Source organism: Mesoplodon mirus (genome assembly GCF_964341445.2).
Source record: "Mesoplodon mirus genome assembly, chromosome: 3".
Lineage (NCBI taxonomy): Eukaryota > Metazoa > Chordata > Mammalia > Artiodactyla > Ziphiidae > Mesoplodon > Mesoplodon mirus.
Genome location: NC_138978.1, coordinates 57,672,613 through 57,692,990, shown reverse-complemented (window position 1 = coordinate 57,692,990; position 20,378 = coordinate 57,672,613). Strand labels below are relative to the sequence as shown.

The window sequence follows — 20,378 nt, the reverse complement described above, 5'->3', positions numbered from 1 at the left end:
TGTGGCATAGCATATATATACAATGGAATACTACTCAGCCATACAATAAAAAGATGAAGCCTTGCCATTTGTGATAACATGGATGGACCTTGAGGGTATATGCTAAGTGAAATAAGTCAGAGGAAAACAAATACAACATGATTTCACTCATATGTGGAATATAAAAAACAGAGAAACAAAAAACCAGAATAAATGAACTAAACAAAACAAGCATGTAGATACAGAGAACAGAGTAGTGGTTACCAGAAGGGAGGGGACAGAGGGAGGGCAAAATGGATAAAGGGGATCAACTGTATGGTGACAGGTGGAAACTACATTTTTGGTGGTAAGCACACTGTAGTGTGTACAGAAGTGGAAGTATAAGGTTGTACACATGAGACATATAATTTTATAAACCAATATTACCTCAAAATAAAGAGAAAAAAAAACACCTGGGTTCAAGTCCTGACTGTGCTCCTTATTGTGTACCCTTGAATAATTAAATAATTTATTTGTGCTTCAGTTTCCGTACCAATAAAATGGAGATAATAGTTACCACAGAGAGTTGTTTTGTTGTTGTTGTTGTTTTTGGTTTAATTTATTTACTTTTATTTATTTATTTTTGGCTGTGTTGGGTCTTCGTTGCTACGCGTGGGCTTCCTCTAGTTACCGTGAACAGGGGCTACTCTTTGTTGCAGTTTGCGGGCTTCTCATTGTGGTGGCTTCTCTTGTTGCGGAGCATGGGTTCTAGGCGTGCCGGCTTCAGTAGTTGTGGCTTGTGGACTCTATAGTTGTGGCTCGTGGGCTCTAGAGCACAGGCTCAGTAGTTGTGGCACACGGGCTTAGTTGCTCCGCGGCATGTGGGATCTTCCCAGACCAGAGTTCGAACCCGTGTCCCCTGCATTGGCAGGCGGATTCTTAACCACTGCACCACCAGGGAAGTCCCCAGAGAGTTGTTTTAAAGATTAAACAGGATACAGCTTGTAAAGTAATAAATACAATGCCTTGTATTTGGAAAGAGCTCAAAAAATGTTAACAATATATTTCATTTTTATAATCCAGCTATCATCATCCAAAATAATTTAGATTAATAGAGTTAGGTAAATAGAGGTTCAGTGATGGATTAACCTTTTTCTGTATAAGACTTTTTTTTTAAACATCTTTATTGGAGTATAATTGCTTTACAATGGTGTGTTGGTTTCTGCTTTATAACAAAGTGAATCAGCTATACATATACATATATCCCCACATCTCCTCCCTCTTGCGTCTCCCTCCCACCCTCCCTATCCCACCCCTCTAGGTGGTCACAAAGCACCCACCTGATCTCCCTGTGCTATGCGGCTGCTTCCCACTAGCTATCTATTTTACATTTGGTAGTGTATACATAATATTGTGAGAATAAAGAAAAACTTGTTCATTAAACTTATTGTGGTAATCATTTCATTATGTAGGAAGGTCAAATCATTATGCTGTACACCTTAAACTTATATAGTGCTGCATGTCAATTATATCTCAATAAAACTGAAAGAAAAATTTAAATAAATTTAAAAAAAAGAAAATCTTGGGCTTCCCTGGTGGCGCAGTGGTTGAGAGTCCGCCTGCCGATGCAGGGGACACGGGTTTGTGCCCCGGTCCAGGAAGATCCCACATGCCGCGGAGCGGCTGGGTCCGTGAGCTATGGCCGCTGAGCCTGCGCGTTCGGAGCCTGTGCTCCGCAACGGGAGAGGCCACAACAGTGAGAGGCCTGCGTACCGCAAAAAAAAAAAAAAAAAGAAAAAGAAAATCTTGAGGATTTTATCCCTGTTATGTACATGCAGCTCTCAGGTTTCTTGAGATTTTATAAAAATACAGTCTCTATGGCTAGTGACTTTCAGATAAGTTTTTAGTAATGGAATTAATTAAGAGTTCATTTGTGGCCTTTGAGAGTATAATGTTAGTAGAGGAGTAAGGCAGAAATCTGAATATTTGAATTTAATTTCAGGATGGAGGAAGTGGAGATTGATCTAGACCGTTATTTTGAGCAATGGTTTGTAACAGAGAATATTCATTCAGTAAAAGGAGAGTTAAACAGCATCAGGGGCCCAGCAAAATCACGTAGGTACTTGTAATGTGGACCATCAGTAGTGCTGTAAGTTTTCTCTAGCACTCACAGCTTGGGCCAGGAATGAAGAAAACAAATAGGTAGGAAATCCAGGATTACGTATTAGACACCCATGTGCGTGGCAGAAGGTTAAGGGACTGAGAAAATTAAGTTTCTTTTTCTTCAAGTTTTTTCCAGCTTAATTGAAGTATAATTGACAAATAAAATATATATATTTAAAGTGTATAACGTGATGATTTGATATATATATACACTGTGAAATAATTATGACAGTAAGGTTAATTAACATATTTACCATCTCACATAGTTACCTTGTTTTCTTGGTGGTGAGAATGTTTAAGATCTACTCTCTTATCAATTTGAAGTATACAATACAGTATTTTTAACTATAGCTACCATGCTGTACATGAGATCCCCAGAACTTATTCATCTTATAAATGAAGCCTTGTACCCTTTGACCAGCATCTCCGTTTCCCCCACCCAGCTTTCTCAGTGATGTAACAAACATGAACTATGAAGTCTATGATTAGAAGGACGTAAAAGAAAGAAAAAAATAAAAGATGAGCATATTTTACTTGGATCTAGGAATGTTTACTGGACTAGGTCTTTTTTATTTTATTCATTGATCCATCACATAATATCTACCATACTACAGACACCATGCTAGGTAACTTGGTTTATAACGTAAACAAGTAGAGACTGTCCTTGCCTTCATGGAACTTACAATCTGGTGAGGAATACAGATGCCAAACAATTGGAAGTTACAGAAAGGGGGAAATCAGGATCTTTAAAGACCATTATGGCTTTTAGACGTTTCTCCTCTTCTCTCACTACACCCACAGTGCCTGCACAGTTAATACAGTAGGCACCATGGGTCACATGCTAGGGAATCTTGAAGACATTAGTGGGCTCCTTTCCAATCTCCTTTGCCTCCCTTCTTCCACATCTAGAATGGCACAGCAACAGCTGAGTTAATGCTTGCTAATCACCTGTACCAGCAATTTTTAGTCAGACCCACCAATTTAATGATAGTTTCTCCTTATTCTTTTAGTTCTCCCCTCAGAATATATCTGAGGAACTTTATGGAGAAAAGGAAAATGATGAAGCTAAATTTGAAGGTAAGAATGGAAAATAATTGAAAGCAGTCAAGATGGGAAAAAAGACAATTGGAGCAGAATGATAGTTTTGAAAGTTACGTTACATATGACTTGCTTGAAACTGGAGAAATTTCTGTGGAAGAAATTTAAAGTATAATTAATGGATACATCCCTCCATGGATTTTATGTGGTCGAAGCATCTAATTTCAGTTGTTCTTCAGAATAATAAGACTTCCTCTTTGGGGAAAATGAGAGAACTCTGAATTTCACAGTGAGACTTTCTAGGCAAATTGGAAAAGGCACCGAAAACCCAGAATTTTTGGCATGTGGCTTTCTCAAGAGAAAAAGAGATATTCATAGTGAACATACCGTAAGAATCTGCCCTGACATAAGGCAGTCTGGCAAAAACATGTCAAAACGTGAACAACTTTCAGTTGTGCCGGAGCAACTGGATCATAGTTTCTTTTTTAAAGTATCTTAGAGGACTAACCCAGACACTTTGAAAATACTGGTTGGTAAAAAAAGATGATGCTGGACTTTTACTCTATTGACAAACAAAAAAAGATTCATTCAAGGAGGACCAAGATTTCAGATTTCTCAAGTTGTACTACAGTGGTCTTTGGGTGTAATATAGGATGTGATCAAATCTTATAAGGATGCCATGAAGCTGGCAGCAGTCACTGGATATCGGGATGCAGTACCCATCAACATCTGCATAGCTTGCATTGGTCATTATAAGATGAAGGATTTGATTCAATTTAGTCCAGCCAGAGGCAAATCTGTTTAAGAAAGGAGTAGTGTTCTATAAAATATGAATGGCACCTACTGATGACACTTTCACTCACCAACTTGAAAGAGGGAGCAACAATAACTTGGAAATTTTGTAACAAATGGATTCTGCAGGCAGGAATAAAAGATTGTTGGTTTTCAGAAATAAGTAAATTAGTGAAGGGACATCGAGATGATATTAAAGCAGACAGTGATGCTGTCTTAAGGCAACAAAGTACAGTTTGAACCATCCATTGAAAATATAGAAAATGCTATTAGTAGCAATAAAAATCCAGTCTCCAGCACAAATGGGATTAAATATAAAAATTGCCATTTTGTTTAGGATGAAGACAGCGGCAACCATTCTTCTCCCAGAAGCTGCTCAGCAAGTAGTTTATCTCCAAAGATTATGAAGCCTTGTCCACTGAGTCAGAAGATGTAGAAATGGAGAACACACTTCCTGAATTTCTCAAAATTTAACAGTTGGATGACAGTTTTAAAACCATTCTGTGAATTTGGTTGCCACCGGGATGGGAAAAGGAGTTGATTTCACCTAGGAAGAAGTAAAAGGAGGAGGAGGAAGAAAGGAAAGGAAATTAAAATAAAAATTACAAGAGTGATGGAGTGTCCACTACTCTACTTGGTCCTGCAGTGGAGGCAAGTTTCCCTGCAAAAGTAGCTTAGGCATGTGAAGAATATCTTGATACTCAGAGAATTGATACTCAGTCCAAAAACTCCAAGGTTACAAACAGTTTGCTTAGCGGCTGGATAACTATCTTAACTTGGGAGAGAGATTTACTAATAGGATTGTTGGGGATGCTACATAGCACAGCTCCTGGGGGCACCATTCACATCTTACTCTATCTGAACAGAGCTCCTTTGAGTCATTCAAGATGGCAATTCTGCAGGAACCCAACCCTTCCCACACAGTTCCCTGAGGGTAGACAGGGAACAGCATCAGTTCCTTAAGGTATGATAAGACTGTGGAGAGGCTCTGCCCCTCCAATCCTCCCAGGAAAGGGATACAAGGAAAAGAGCCCTAGGACTCCTTCTCATAGCAGAGTAGCTTAATTGCCTCAGCTTTGCACTTCTGAAGCCCTTAGTAGGCTTACATATAATATGGGGGAAGCTGGAGGTTCCCAGCCCTGGGTGGGAGTCACTTAAGTTGTCTTGCTCCTTCAGGCTTTTGGAGCTCAATTGGAGGAGCTGGAATCCTTTTATGATACTTTGTCACAAACTGAGGTTCCAGTGGTGAGCAGTTGAGGCCTCAGACAGATAGATGACTTCTAATTTAAAATGCATAATAATAAAGGAAAATTTTTAAAGAAAGAATATGACCTGTAATTCCACTGTCCTCACATAATTTTTAGCTTTTGCATAATGCTTTCTCTCCATTCCTTGTTGCATACTTAGATATATATTTTACTTAGTTGCAACATACTGTTCAGGGACTACCCTCGTGGCACAGTGGTTAAGAATCCGCCTGCCAATGCAAGGGACACGGGTTTGAGCCCTGGGCCAGGAAGATCCCACATGCCACGGAGCAACTAAGCCCGTGCACCACAACTACTGAGCCTGCGTTCTAGAGCCTGCGAGCCACAACTACTGAGCCCTCATGCCACAACTACTGAAGCCCGTGCACCTAGAGCCCATGCTCCGCAACGAGAGAAGCCACTGCAATGAGAAGCCCGCGCACCGCAACGAAGAGCAGCCCCTGCTCACCGCAACTAGAGAAAGCCCACGTGCAGCAACGAAGACCCAATGCAGCAAAAAATTAATTAATTAAAAAAGAAAAACATACTGTTCATATTCATTGTGTATGTACATTTAACATCACATTTGTCTTATTTTTTAATAGCACACAAATGTTAATGGATAACACTGATGTGATTTTGAAAAGCATTTAAAGAGAATATCTAGTTTCTCTCATAAAATCGATAGCATAGATTTGTGCTCTCCGAAACAGTAGTCACTAGCCAGCCACACATGGCTAATGAGCATTTGAAATGTGACTATTCTGAAATGAGATGTGCTATGCGTGTAAAGTATACACTGAATTTTGAAAAAAAAAGTAAGTATAAAATATCTCGAATAATTTTTATACCGACTACATGTTGAAATGGTAATACTTTGGATATATTGGGTTAAATATATCATTAAAATTAAGTTCACCTATTTCTTTTTACTTCTTTTAATGTGGCTACTAGAAATTTTTAATTACATATGTGGCTTGCATTATATTTTTGTTAGACTGCACTGGTATAGATTATCATACACAGCTATGAGATCTTAAAATTGAAAAAGAAACTAAAATTGCAGCCATAAGGAAATGGTTAAATCATCTTTGGTGTATTCACTAGGTACAATATTGTGCAGCTTTTTAAATTATAGACACATGAATATGTGTGTGTGTGTGTGTAATGTTATATTAAGGCAAGATAGTGTGATAATAAAGTTATAAAAATATTTTAAAAACCTAAGATTTTTCCAGAATGCTAATATGCTAACTAGAGATATGTTTAGAAGGAAGGTAGAATTACAAAGTGAAGTTTTCTTTGTTTTCAAATTTAAAAGAGTGCCTTTGTGTCTTTGTCACATTGAAATATATTAAAGCTAAAAAACTTGGTTTTTTATTAAAGAAGATCACTGGGTAACACTGATTCATAGGCTTAGATCTAGGTAAATAAGGAGATGATGATGTATTAGTTTTCTCAAAGTGGTATGGGGGAGAAAGGGCAAGCCAGCTATATCTTCTCTCCCACTGCAAAGTGGGAATGAGAAAGTGAAACACCAAGGGATAGGATGGTTGGTAAAATATACTGTTTGTAAAGGAATGAAAGCATGAAGGAGGAGCATTTCATCTTTTACCACTTTGAAAAATATAAAGAAAAGGATTAGAAAACTGAATCAAAGATGCTTTCAAAAGAATTAAAGCTCTGAAAGTGCCTGATCTTGCTGAATATTTTTTTCTTCATTCATAGATTCATGGTGTTGCTATCTAAAGTTGAGGAATCATCAGACGAATTTATGGAAATAATGCAAAATTTAAGTAATATACAGGTTTGCTTTTTTTGGCATATAATTTTTCATATTCTATTACCCTATTTGAAAAAGAATAGGAGAATCCAATCCCAGAAAGAACTTACAGGGTATATGTTTGATCTACTTTTCATGGGAACTTCTTTTCATATATGAACATTAATTAACCATAATATTTTAGTAATATCTGGCTTCTTCACATTTAAAAGTAAATTTATTAATTATGTTTAGTCTTTTTAATTAATAAATTGTTTTTATTCAGGTATTTTAAGGCTTGCAATAGTTAACCTAACAGAAAAAGTTAAATTTCATTATCATAGAGTTTAAGTTTTTCATATGAAGGAAGCAGTATACTGTATTTTCACTAGACTTGTCAGTATTATATTTGTAGAGAACTTAACTCATTTAAGATGACTTTCTTTTAGGCTTTGGAGGGCAGTAGAGAGCTTGAAAATCTCATTGGTATCTCCCATGCATCATGTGTCTTAAAAAGAGAAATGCAGAAAACAAAAGACCTAAGTAAGAGAAATTTATGAGTTTTTGATTGTGTCTCTCTATTACTTGTTTGCAAACTTAGAACAGGAAGCCACATATCTTTTGCCAGGATATACTATTTTAGGGATTCTTCTTGAATGTGAAGGGAAAGAATGTACCTTGGTAACTGGTATTAGGCTTTTTTTTAACGCAGTTCTCATTCTTTAAAAAAGATATAAGGTATTGCATTTTATACTTGATATTTATAAGTATGTATTGCTTGAAATTATTGTTTCTTATGAAGTTGTTTCTTCCAAAATGAGAAATTATTTAATATTCCGTATTAATTCTTAATGTGAGATTTTTTTTTCCTTTAGTGACAAAAGTAACAAAACAAAAACTATTTGAAAAGAAGAATTCAGGACTTCCCAACAAAGGTAAAGAGTTGTGTTTTAATTTATTACATAAAGAGATCCTTTCATCTCATTTTACCATTTCAACCAATTATCATGGGCCCTTTTTTTAAAAGACCACGAATCTCATTTGAAAAACATTATATTGCATTTAGCAAAAGACCGTGTCTGGTAAGATCAGCTTCCCTGATGACTGAACTTTTGGAATACAATTTTCGGTTCAAGAGTTAAATTTTTTCTTCTATTAAAAGTTCTTTTTGAGAATACAGACAAATGGGGGCAACAGTGCATTAATATATGGCAGCTTTTAATGGTGAATTAGAAAGATCCACAAAACATAAAAAGTTACTTTGTAACCAGTGTTCTGAAAACTTTCAGATTATTAATGACATTTGATCTACTGTGAACTCATACCTTGGAGCATTTCACAGTATGGGAAACTAAATTAGCAGATTTTAAGTTCTCATAACACATGCACATTCATACCTCAGTAAGCAAAATGCTATAAAATATTAAAACCATTAGACCAACTTAAGAGGGATGATTTTAATATTACTGACATGAATGCCATTTGGCAATCTCTGCAGATGGAGGTAGCCCTTGAAGTGGATAGCCATGTTTTAGTCTACCGTTTTTGAGTACCAATGACTACCATTTGTTGAGGACTAATAATTACTGTGTTCCCAATGCTAGGATCAGCAGATCATTACAACAACCCTGCAAGATAGCTATTATTGTCATTATAGATAAGGAACAAAGAAACAGAAAAATATTAAGTAACTTGCCCAAAGACAATGCTACTTAAGTGTCAGAGCAGGGATTCCAACTAAAGACAAGTCTTACCTCAAAAAGTATGGTCTTTGCATTTTTCCATGTTGTCTCTTCCTAAAACAAATGAAATCATCCAGTCATCCCTGCTCTCAGATTCAAACACAAAGCATAACTGAAACTGGTTCAACCAATCTAGTATGTTAGTCTGTGTTTAGGATCTTTAACAAAGCCAGTGATGAGTTTGCAGTGGAAAGAGCTGGATTCCCTGCTGGTCAGTTCCAAAGGCCAACTGGGTCATGGCAGGGCAGCAGCCATGGAAAAACTCCTCCAAAACTCATGTGGGAAGGGAACTGAGCAGGCTTCCTGAGCCATTCAGTTGGGCAGCTAACTCCCATTAGGGTCCATAGAATTTAAGAGCATGAAGGCAGCTCTTTCCTAGAGAAGGCTTGAGATCTCTTCTGATGCTGTGTAACTTGATTATAATGTGTAACTGGTTTTCAGTGGTTTTAATCTCTACTAACTTGACAAGTTTTAGAAGATCATAATGGGAAATTGGAATATTTATTATTTCGCAACTAGAGGAAATCTTTCTTCTTTATATTCTGTGGCAGTGGTGTAATTTTTTTTTAATCTGTAATTTCCTAGAACTAATTAGAATTAGGCTTTACATTAGGCTTGTGCCAACAGTGAGGAAGGGAAAATTGTAGAACAAATAGGTGAACTGTCACTGCTAATAATTAATGCGAAAAAAATTTCCCAAAAGTATTGTTTCCTTCCCTAAACATTTATTAAGACATTAAAGTTATTTCCACATGTTAAAACAGTCATCTCCTTTCAGTTATCCAGTACATACTGATTCTTTGTGTGTGTCTGCGTGCCTTAAAACCATTTTCTAGTATTTTAGGCATTAAAACTGACTTGCCCATTACCAGGTGTTCCCTAAGAACTGAGTGTTTGTTCATGCATAGAGGAGATTGTATCACTAAATCATGCTTTAAAGTTTCTAATAAGCATTGATTATTTGTTGTGGTTTAAATGAAAACTGAGCTAAGATATATTAAATATATAATATTTATATAAATTACATAGAAATATGTATATGAAAATATGTCATTTTCCATTTCTGTTTCTTGGCAAGAGCTATATTAGCTCTTAATATTTACTGAGGTATTCAAATCTTCATTAGTGTATCAACTTATTTTTTAAAGTAATATTGCCTGAAAAATAGATTGAATTTTTTAATTTGAATTTGAGCTAAATATTTTTACAGAATACTTTTCCCTGTTTTTTCTCTGGTTCCTAATATGTGTATTTTTTAATATTAGTGGGATTTTTTTTTTTTTTCGGTTAAAGGTGATGGACACCAAACACATGCATGTTATATGTAATTTTCTTTGCTAAGTTAACTTTCACCCCCTTCTATTCGTACATTCATTTTAAGAGGGCTTTGTTAGTTTTTTTGACAGTTCAAACTAATTTGCTTTATATATTCCTTATTTGGGGATCTAGCCTTCAGCTTTTTATAAAAATTTCTAATTTACTCTTTTCTTTTACTATGCTGTTACCCAGAATTAAATTTTAAAATGTTTTGAGAATCTCCATAATGTTATAAATTATATAGTCACAAATTACATAATATAAAAATCAGCCCTATGTTTTAGATTTGTTTTATTAGGTAATTATGAAAATGAAAATAAACAGATTACTTGTTTCACTATCAAAAGAATGTCCTTCAGGGCTTCCCTGGTGGCGCAGTGGTTGAGAGTCCACCTGCCCATGCAGGGGACACGGGTTTGTGCCCCGTTCCGGGAAGATCCCACATGCCGCGGAGCAGCTGGGCCCGTGAGCCATGGCCGCTGGGCCTGCGCGTCCGGAGCCTGTGCTCCGCAGCGGGAGAGGCCACGCAGTGAGAGGCCCGGGTACCGCAAAAAAAAAAAAAAAAAAGTGTCCTTCAGATTTTTTTTTCCTTCAGATTCTTATCAAATTTTCCCAGAATAGTTAAAATAAACAATAACAGAAGAATTCCAACATTTATGCTGTCATTGCACCTTTGAATTGTTCCTTTAGTTCTGTTTATTTTTTTTCATTTCAGTGCTTGTTTGTTTAGCATCAGTTGCAGTCTTTATTACAGGCAGAGAAGTATAACTGTAAAGATAAAACTCTAGTGTTTTAATTAAATAGACATCTGACACACATTCTAAGGCTTTATATAACCTATTCCAGGGAAATTTAAAACATATACAGTAACATGAAAAGGTACACTGAGATTTTCATAGTTTTCAGAACTGGACCTTGCACATTAGGGAATGCCTTGATAGAGCATATGAATAAAGAGGACCTCCTTTGCTAACTACAAATTTCTTAAACAAAGGAAGGCTTCTTTCTTTTTCCAGTTACTTAGGAAGTAAGCCTAACTTCACTTTCCTTAATAATATTGGCTTTATGACTATTAGAAAAATAATGAAATGAAAGGTTCTTTTTCTGTTATATTTGGATGTGAATTTTCAAAATTATTTTTAATTTGTTATGCTGAAGATTTAAAACATATGACCATTCAATGGGTTGATACAGATGGAATGTCACATTATCATCACATGGGAAGGCATGAAATTTATTTACTTTGCATAATCAACCCCTACATAAAACAACTTGATACAAATATTCCTGAGACAATAGATGGCATTATACTGTACTTGGTATTTTCATTTTTTCTGGAGATATTAGAAAATACCAGCATTGTTTGTCTATGACTAGTACTTCCAGTAAACAAAATGTTTTTTAAAAGAATGTAAGCAAATTGTAGAGCAGTTGCCAAGATATGAAATCTAGACACTTAAGATATGAAATCTAGACACTTAGCTTCAGTCCAAAACATATTTTATCTGTTTTGAGAATAATTGTGTAGGTTGAAGTATGCATAATTTAAATGAAATGTAACCATCTGAACTTTACATTGTTCAAAAAAGTTGATTGTTTCAGCTGTTTATAATACAAAATATTTCAGAATTTCTAGCTCTGGCTTTAAAAAGAAAAAAGCACAAACTATCATGTTCTGGCTTTCTTTCGCTAACTTACTGTCTTCTTGCATTGTAAAATTCATCTTGGTTATAGGATTTTGAAGTTTTCAAATTCTTGGACCACAGGACAAATTTTAAACTCCTTCTGTTCTAAGTCTATAAAATAGTTTGGTATTGCCTTTTCATTCTAACCACCCACTGAAGTATTTTTTAGCTTAAAAATATGTTGTTCTTTCCCCCACTCAGTCTTGAAAAAGTATTCATCATATCAGCTAAATAATTTTACTCCTAGAAAACTACTACCCCCCCTTTTTTTTTCTGTTATAGCACTGAGGTTTAGACATGATGAATTTTAGGAGAAACAACAAAAATTCCCGTATGCTTTAACATTCTTATGTTTATGTTAACATTTTTATGTTTATCTCCAGATAAACATTAGTTTATCTGGAGATAAAAAATAGAGATGTTAGTTTTGGTGACACAAATACACATTAATGTACAACTGTAGTCCTCAGCTCTTTATAAGGATTCAGTTGTCACATATGCTGTATGTGGGTCATACCTTTTCCTATTAATAAATGTTCATGCTTTTGCTTTACACTATTCATCACTTTTAGGGCTACATTTCGACTGCTTACTTGAGATTTGTCTAGGATTTAAGGAAAAACAAACTGGTTTATTACTTTTCAAAGCCTTTTAAATAATTTCTTCCAAGATTTAAATTTTTTTATACTTTACTAGAAGTATTATGCTTTTATCTTTTAAATAATTAGGTAAAAAAATTTAAACCATAGATTTTAACTCATTTAATAGCAATTATGTGTTTAAGAGGTGTAAATATAGTAAATAACTTGCTATCAGACATTACAAATATCCAGGTGCTCTGTATGTGCTGATGACAACAAAATTGAAACGAAAGACTGTAATAATTCTGACTGGTTTTCTCTGCAGAAGATATTGATTATTTGTGTGTGGTGAGAGATTTGGAAAATTCAATTAAAGGAGTTGTGCAAAGGTTTCATAAATTCTCCTTCTACAGCGTGTACACAGACATTGTTGCGTATTAAATCAATGCAGCACTTCACAATATATTTTCTTTGAAACATAAAAATAAATAACATTTAAACAGTTCTGCTTACTACAGAAACAAATTTTATTTTCTGTGAAGCATTTAGTCATGTGCTATCACTGACTCATACACATTTGCCAGCTGTAACAAATTTTATAGACATTTTCTCCAGAGACATATTTCATATACTATGAATTTTTAAATGAGCAAATGGTGAAGAAGGGATGTCAGCAATATAAAAATTGATCAGTTAAAAGATAAAAGCATAAGTAAAGAGATTTGTATGGTAGTCTTAATAGGTTTTATTAAATAAAAATACTATAAAAAGACAGTAATGAACAGGCTGAAGACTAACTGTTCTTGAGGTGGAGAAAAATTATTCTGGCACATTTAGTAGGAATTGGTTTTATGTCACCTGACAGGTGAACTTTTTTTTTCCATTTTAACTCTTAGTCAGAAAAGCTCCTCAAAGTGTTAGATAAATTCTCTAAGTGGTTTTTGTATTTTAAACACATGTATATAATAATAAAGCAGATATTTATAGTGTTATATAACTAATTATATAGTTAAAAGCAGGACTTGGGCAATCAGTACATATTAGGTGTTTTTCTTCCTCCAGCTCAGACCTCACATAGGCAGAAAGTAGTCTTTTTCATTCACACTGTTCATACCATATGCTTCAGTCCTCTGGAATCTCTCTCTCTCTCAGGACACCAGGCATTTCTACTACTTCTCTCTCTGCCTGGATTGTACTTGCTTCCTTCTTTGTCTAGCAAACTCCTGCTCATTCCTTAAGGTCAGCCTTCAGTGTCACATCATTTGAAACTCTCCCCAGCTCGCCTAGGTAAAAGGCTAAATTGCTTCGTCTTCTAGGCTTCTACAACACTTGTTTGAATGATTATAAATGTATCATGTGGTAGTGTATTGTAATTGTCTGGTTACAGGGCTCTCTCTGGGCTTCTCCTTGGCAAACAAACAAAAGTCTTATCTCTATACTGTAGTCCCAGAGTTTAGTATAGAACCTGGTTAGAAGGTCCATAATGCATATTCAGTGAATGAATAAAAACAAATGGCCACTCTAAGAATTTTTTAAAGGAATTATTTAGATATTTTCAAATACTTATAAATTGCTATTTCCTTACATGCCTCATTCATTTAAGATTTATTGAATGCCTACTAGGAGCCAGGCACAATTCTAGCATTGGGGATACACTAATAAACAAGACAGACGTAGTCCTGCCCTCAGGATTATAGAACCTAGCACAAAAGATGAATAATTATAATAAAACATAAGCACACATTATAATAATAAGTTTCTTGGCAGTTTTCATCCTAAATTTTTAAATGTACGTTCTGAAACAGAATCAGGCAAATCTGTAGGCTGTTGAAACAAGAATTTATAGCCCCAAAGCTGTTATTTATAATGTAAAATAAAACTTTATGTGTAGGTTCTTTATTTTAATTTCATTTTGATTAAGCATTTATTCTGCATCATTACTATGACAACTTACTTTGCACTGTTTTCTGAAAAAAAAGTCTTTTTTCTTTCATATAGAATTAATTATATGATCTTGATAGCTATGAATTCCTTAAAATCATTTTAAACCGAGGTACTGTTTCACCTTTATAATTAAGTTTAGCCTTGTTAGATTTCACTGTTTATTTTTCAGGTGGAAACATTTTAATTATCAAACTTGATATTGTCTGTCTGTAAAGAAAATAGGGACATTAGTTGAAATTATATTTTATCTATTCTTATAAATAATAGGAAGGCAGTCTAACAAGATCTGTGAGTTAGAGGCTGTTGAAAGAGAACACTGTTGAGCTTACCAGGCTAGCTTTCAGAGAGGGCATATTTTTTAGTGAATATAAAGAGGGCCCTTAATTGAGTACCTTTAGTAAAACTAGCTAACTCAATAGTGAGAGGTAGGTTATGTGACGTTTCTGTAGGGCACACTGACTGAACAAAGACATAACAAGTCAGTGAATTTGGAAATGTGCTGAATTAAGTAAATAATTACATATTAACTAGTTGTACCTTTCCTTCAAAACAATTCCTGTGGATTCAGCAATACAAGTAAAAATGATATATTTATAAATAGCTTACTATAACATATTAGCTAGAAGCATTATGAGTCATGATGTAACATTAGTGTTTAGTGTACCTGCAAGTGAAGGTTCACAGTAAAATCTAGCATTATCCCAGACTTAGTGGCATCAATATTAAGATTCTTAGAAGCTAACCAGATGTTGCCTGTTTTCTCTCAGAAAATAATTAATGCAAAAAAAGAATTCTATTCTATATTGAAAATACGTTTCTTTGGAAATGGTATCTCAAGTGATTAATATTATCTTCTTAACTAGCTGTTTTTAAAATATTTGCAAAGCATCTTCTACAGAAAATTGTATCACTTTCACTCCTTAAAATGTTCATTCTGTAGTATACAATAAATAATAGCTTATAATAATAGCTAACATTTGAGCACTTTCAATGTGCCAGACACTGTTATAAGCACTTTATACGCATCCCGTTTAACCTTCACAACAACTTATGTGAAGTAGATAGTTATTATCTTTATTTTACAGGTAAGGAAACTGAGGCACAAAGAGGTTAAGTACCTTGTACCAGAATCACTTAAGAGACAGAGCCAGTATACTAACCAGAGTGGTCTGGAGCCAGAACCTGTGCTCTTGCCCACTACATGGTAGTAATCAGTGAATGTCAGGTTTCATGACGGCTCAAAGATTTTAGATCCTATTAAGTTTTAAGTATACAATATATATACAAATACATACATTCATTCATTATAGGGTAAAATGTTTTATACAATTGTATACAATGACCTATGGAAATCCAACAGCAAACTATTAGATGGTTGTCATAAATACAGTTACATACACACATAAATATTCACAGTTATACCTTTGGCAAATGAATATACACATTTAATATATGACAGTCTCATTAATGAACTTCTGGGAAACTTAAGAATACTGAGAATAGCTTTGTGTTCGTGGATTCTAGTAAACATCATCACATGTTCAGGATGTTTTTCTGAGTCATTCTTTTGAGTAGTACTTTCAAAAAACTTGAAAGAATTAAGGTTGACCTACTAGTTAACTTCCCTTTTAGTGGGAAGCAACAGAGAGAAATAACAGTGAAATGTACTTGACTACCTTTGAGGCATTTCCCTGGGTTCTTTTGATCATGTTTTCTTCTCACCTTGGGTGCTTTCTTCATGATCTTATCCATTCCTTGACTTTAGTTCTCACCTTAGTGTATAAGTTACCCTCCTCCTGAGCTGTAAACAATCTCAGCTCCCATACATTATTGCCCTAATATGCTGATTTCATCCCCCCCTCATATTATCCCTCATTGTATCTTTCTAGGGATTACATTCATCCAGTGATAAGGCTGAAAACCTTACAATTCTGTCTCATCCAGTTGTCCCCACGTCCAAACTGCTGCCAAGTCATATCACTTCCCAAAACATTTACTTCTCCTTTCCATGTCCACTGCACTGGTTTACTCCTTCATTACCTCTCATCTAGATTATCTGCATCCTCATTGTAACCTGCCTCTCTTGCTCTTTGATCTCGTTTCCCTACAGCCTGTCCTGCTACTGAACAAATTATGCTTTCGAAGGTATCACTCCACCATATTCGTAGTAAAATCCAAATTTATACCATCATTCAGAACTCTTCCCTGATGTGACCCCAGCTTACCTTTCTAATTTGTCTTTGTGCCTCAGTCACTCCAGATTATTTGCCATTCATACTTAGACACATTCCTCAGAAAGCACCTTTCTCATTTCCTTATCTTTGTTCTTCTCTCCTCTACTTGGCATACCTTTTCCCCCATCATCAAAATTTTACCTATCTTTCAAAACCTGCTTATAACTTACCTTACACAAGGCTTCCTTAGATCCCTCTCTTCCATGTTCTTTTATGCATTTGTCACAGCTGCCTAACTGGTATGACTAAGGGAGGATATTAAACTCCCTGATCTTGTCCTATGCCCTAGAAACCTCTGACAGTCACAGTGCCCCTGACACCACTGTGGCCAGATTCCCTGTCTGCACATCAGCTTCTGCCCTCTGTCACACTTCAGTTATTATTCCTCCCGACCTATATTATTCAGTGGGGGTAAGCACCCCATAGGCATTCGCTCCCAGAGCCTTTAGAAAGTGGAGCCTTTATAAAATAACGTTACAGTAAGAGAGACTGTGCGTAAGGGAGGGAGACAGTATGAAGACCAGCAAAAGAGGCGGAGAAAGCATGATTTGGGCTAATGTCGACAAGCGATGCTGAGATACATTTCCTAGAAACAGTGTAAATAAATCACTTGGTTAACAAAAGTGTGAGGGTTAGTATAAACAAAGCACTTTGCTTAATGCCAACCTAATATTCAAGCTAAGGATATAAGATTCATATTATATACATGAAATAATAATATAAGACAAGCTATGATAAGTGATACAAGTTCAGACCCTTCTTCTTTCTAGGATTCTGGCGAATAGCAAGTACAAAAAAAGATTATGAATCCAACGAGGATCAAAGTATCAACTTGATTAGCGGAGGAATTAACCTCCAACATGGCAGGCCCTTTGGTAGAAGGTTGGGGTAACTAATGTGGACTAAGGCAGAAGTGGAACCTCGTCTCCCATACTGAATCTAGATCTTGAATCCCATGTGCTCTCCTGAACCTGAGGAGAAAGCTGGATCCTTGAAATAGACCCAAGTCCACGTGTGTCTATAACAGTAAAGACCACAAACCTACCTTACATGCTTGGTTGCAGAAGAGAGAGAGAGAATGGGCTGGTCTCCGTACAACATGAAATTACGAAGCATGAAGGCCAGCTGGACTTGAGAGTAGACAGATGGTGAAAGGGAAGCTGAATAGTGGGGAAGAAGAGTGTTGTGTAAGAATAGTGGCCGAATATGACTGGTAAAATGTGGACTACTGTTCGGGACTTCAGTCAGTCAAATTTGTCACTTTTCCATGGGCTGTAGGGAGCAGAAGAGTTGACAGAAATTTCTTCCTCTTCAGGCTGAGGAGAGTAAACATTCTTTCCTACTCTAAGTACAAAATGAAGAATAAGCAGTAGTATAGGAATACACAACGTAGATCGCCTTTAGGATAGAGTGATTAGATCATTATTTAAGGGTTCATGATTTTAAAACCAGTTTTAGTTATTCTACTGTATATAATCTCTAACAGAGGGCCATCCAAGACCCTAGTAATGGAAATGTTTGTATTTTACTGGGAAGCTGGAATTTGAAAAATGGGTAATGTTGATGGGCTGTGTAAACATACTAGGCAGAGATAACAGCATGAACAAAAAAGGCAGAGAAGCAGAATGACTGAACAGTAGATTCCAGATATATCATTGACAGTTATGATCACCAGGCTAATAAATTAGCTCAGACTTTATTCATTAGGCAGAAATGGACCAGTGAAGATTATTAAGGAAGTAAATCCAAAGTATGTTTTAGAAAGAATATAATTGTTATATAAAGGATGAATTCTGTCAAAATACTGCTCATGAACTGCATCGCTGTATGTAAATTTCTTTTCATTTGTGTTCTGAGATCTTCATCTCCAGAACCAGTAAGACAGTGTAGAGAAAACAAACATGCTGCTGTTCCTTACTCTTGTGCTATGATATACATCACATTGATCGAAGTATTGATTTTTGCTGGATCCTAAATTTGGCCTCAGAATCTTTCTCAACACAACTGTCCTGGCAGCCATGATCAACAAAGATGAGACTTCTTTGCAGGGCCTGGCATTGTAACAGAGAATGGGATTTGGATTAGATGTCCAGCACCAGCTCTACTACCTACTTTAGCTAGTGGCCTTAAACAAGGCACTCGGTTCCCAAAACCTTAATTATAAAATGGGACTGATGCTATTTACCTTGTGGATTATATAAAATAGCTTAGGGAATTCCCTGATGGTCCAGTGGTTAGGACTTGGCACTTTCACTGCCAGGGTCCCGGTTCAATCCCTGGTCAGGGAACTAAGATCCTGCAAGCTGTGCGGTGTGGCCAAAAAAACAAAAATAAAATAAAAAGCAAATTAATTAAATTAAATAATTAGCTTAATTAATACCTTTCCCACAGTAACTTTTTAATAAATGGCAGTCTTCCTTTCCTCCACAGTATTATCATTAGTTCTGATAACTGTGTATCAATAACCTCTAAGGATATTAAGTGAACCCTAGCATGCTTAAAATCTTCTACTAGTATTCAGATCAAACTCAGCTCCTGAGTTGGCAAAAGTTGGTTGTCAAGTTGGCAACCTATCTACTTGTAGGACAAGAAGAATATAGGTGGACTGTCATGAATAGGGAAATATAGGGGCCCACCATGTATTACTTATTCATAGCTGCCAATATAAGCAAGGAAGGGATATTTCAGGAAGTAAAGGGTCCACATGCCCTATGGGAATATACGCCATCAGTTGCCATTGGGTGCTTTTTTCAAAGGCTTCCTCTCACATGTGTCCTAAGGCCAAATAGACAAGAACTTCTATCACCACTAGGAGTCCCCAGAGAGACATACTCTGAATAGGAATGTCAGTAAAGACTCTCTTTTTTGCGGGGGCAGCTGTTGGAGGAAACACCTGCTGAAAGGCCCTGAAGGCTTACAGACAAAAGGCGTGTAAGATTTGGTGTTTTCATTAGGTCATGTTGGAGTTTTAGAACCCTCCCGAAGTATCTCAAATCCATCTTCACATAAAGTGAAGAGTGCTATGTCAGAGTAGTCATATTGACAATTATTTCTGAAGGTGAATCTTGCTTTGAAGACTCAAAAATAAGCAAATGAGAGATGACCAGTACCTAACTAAACTAGGTACCAAATTACATAGTAAACAGGTGTTTAAATCATTTCTTAAATCATGTATGAGATGCATGTTAATTTGGAAACTAATTCTTGATGATTTAATAAGCATCTTTTTTATCCTGCAGGCATTTAGAAGAAATGCACTCACTATGAAAACGCCAACTTCTGTATCTGCCTGATCATATTTAAAGGAACAGAAGAAATGTAATTAATCTGCCCAGTAAATACCAGATCATAGCGCAGGCAGGTGCATGTCTAGATAAAATTTCTTGCAGCTAATTTAAACTTTCTACACGCACAAGTAGATAATCTCAATGTAAATAATACATTTCTTCTTGACCCTTTAAAGTAAGCCAACATGTAGAAGAGGATCTTGACTTATATTTTGTATCTCATATGCTTCTATATACTTTGAGCATTTGTGGATGGACTTAATAAAGCATTAATAAAAATGGCACCTTTGGTAGAGCTATATATTTTAAAACTCAGATTAAATCTAATAGTGAGTGGTATTAGGTACCAGTTTTCCCACTTAAAGCTCCAGATGTGTATTTATTAGATTCTTTTGAAAGCTTTTAAAATTTGTAAGTTTATTTTAGCTACTATCTCAGGGATGAGTCTTTATTATATTCTAGTTATTCTTATGCTTGTAGAGAAAAAGTATTTTCAAACTTTTAAAATTTCCACATCTCCTTTTATAAAATATTGGAATGTATTTTTCAGTATAGACTTTTAAATATGAAGTTGTTTTTAAACTGAACTACACAGACTCTACTGAATTTAAAGAAAAGACCTATCTCA

The 20,378-nt window shown here is 35.6% G+C and overlaps 1 protein-coding gene across 1 annotated transcript in view; it reads left to right on the top strand.

The window, feature by feature from the left end:
* ITGB3BP (integrin subunit beta 3 binding protein) overlaps positions 1 to 20,034 on the top strand; it is an 86,184-nt gene extending 66,150 nt beyond the window's left edge. Inside the window, exons 5-8 of the mRNA XM_082614906.1 lie at positions 6,927 to 7,005; positions 7,410 to 7,503; positions 7,836 to 7,895; positions 19,703 to 20,034. Coding sequence (XP_082471032.1) covers positions 6,927 to 7,005; positions 7,410 to 7,503; positions 7,836 to 7,895; positions 19,703 to 19,710 — 241 coding nt within the window. The 3' untranslated portion in view covers positions 19,711 to 20,034. The remainder of the gene's footprint in view (positions 1 to 6,926; positions 7,006 to 7,409; positions 7,504 to 7,835; positions 7,896 to 19,702) is intronic.
* The last annotated feature ends 344 nt before the right edge of the window (positions 20,035 to 20,378 follow it).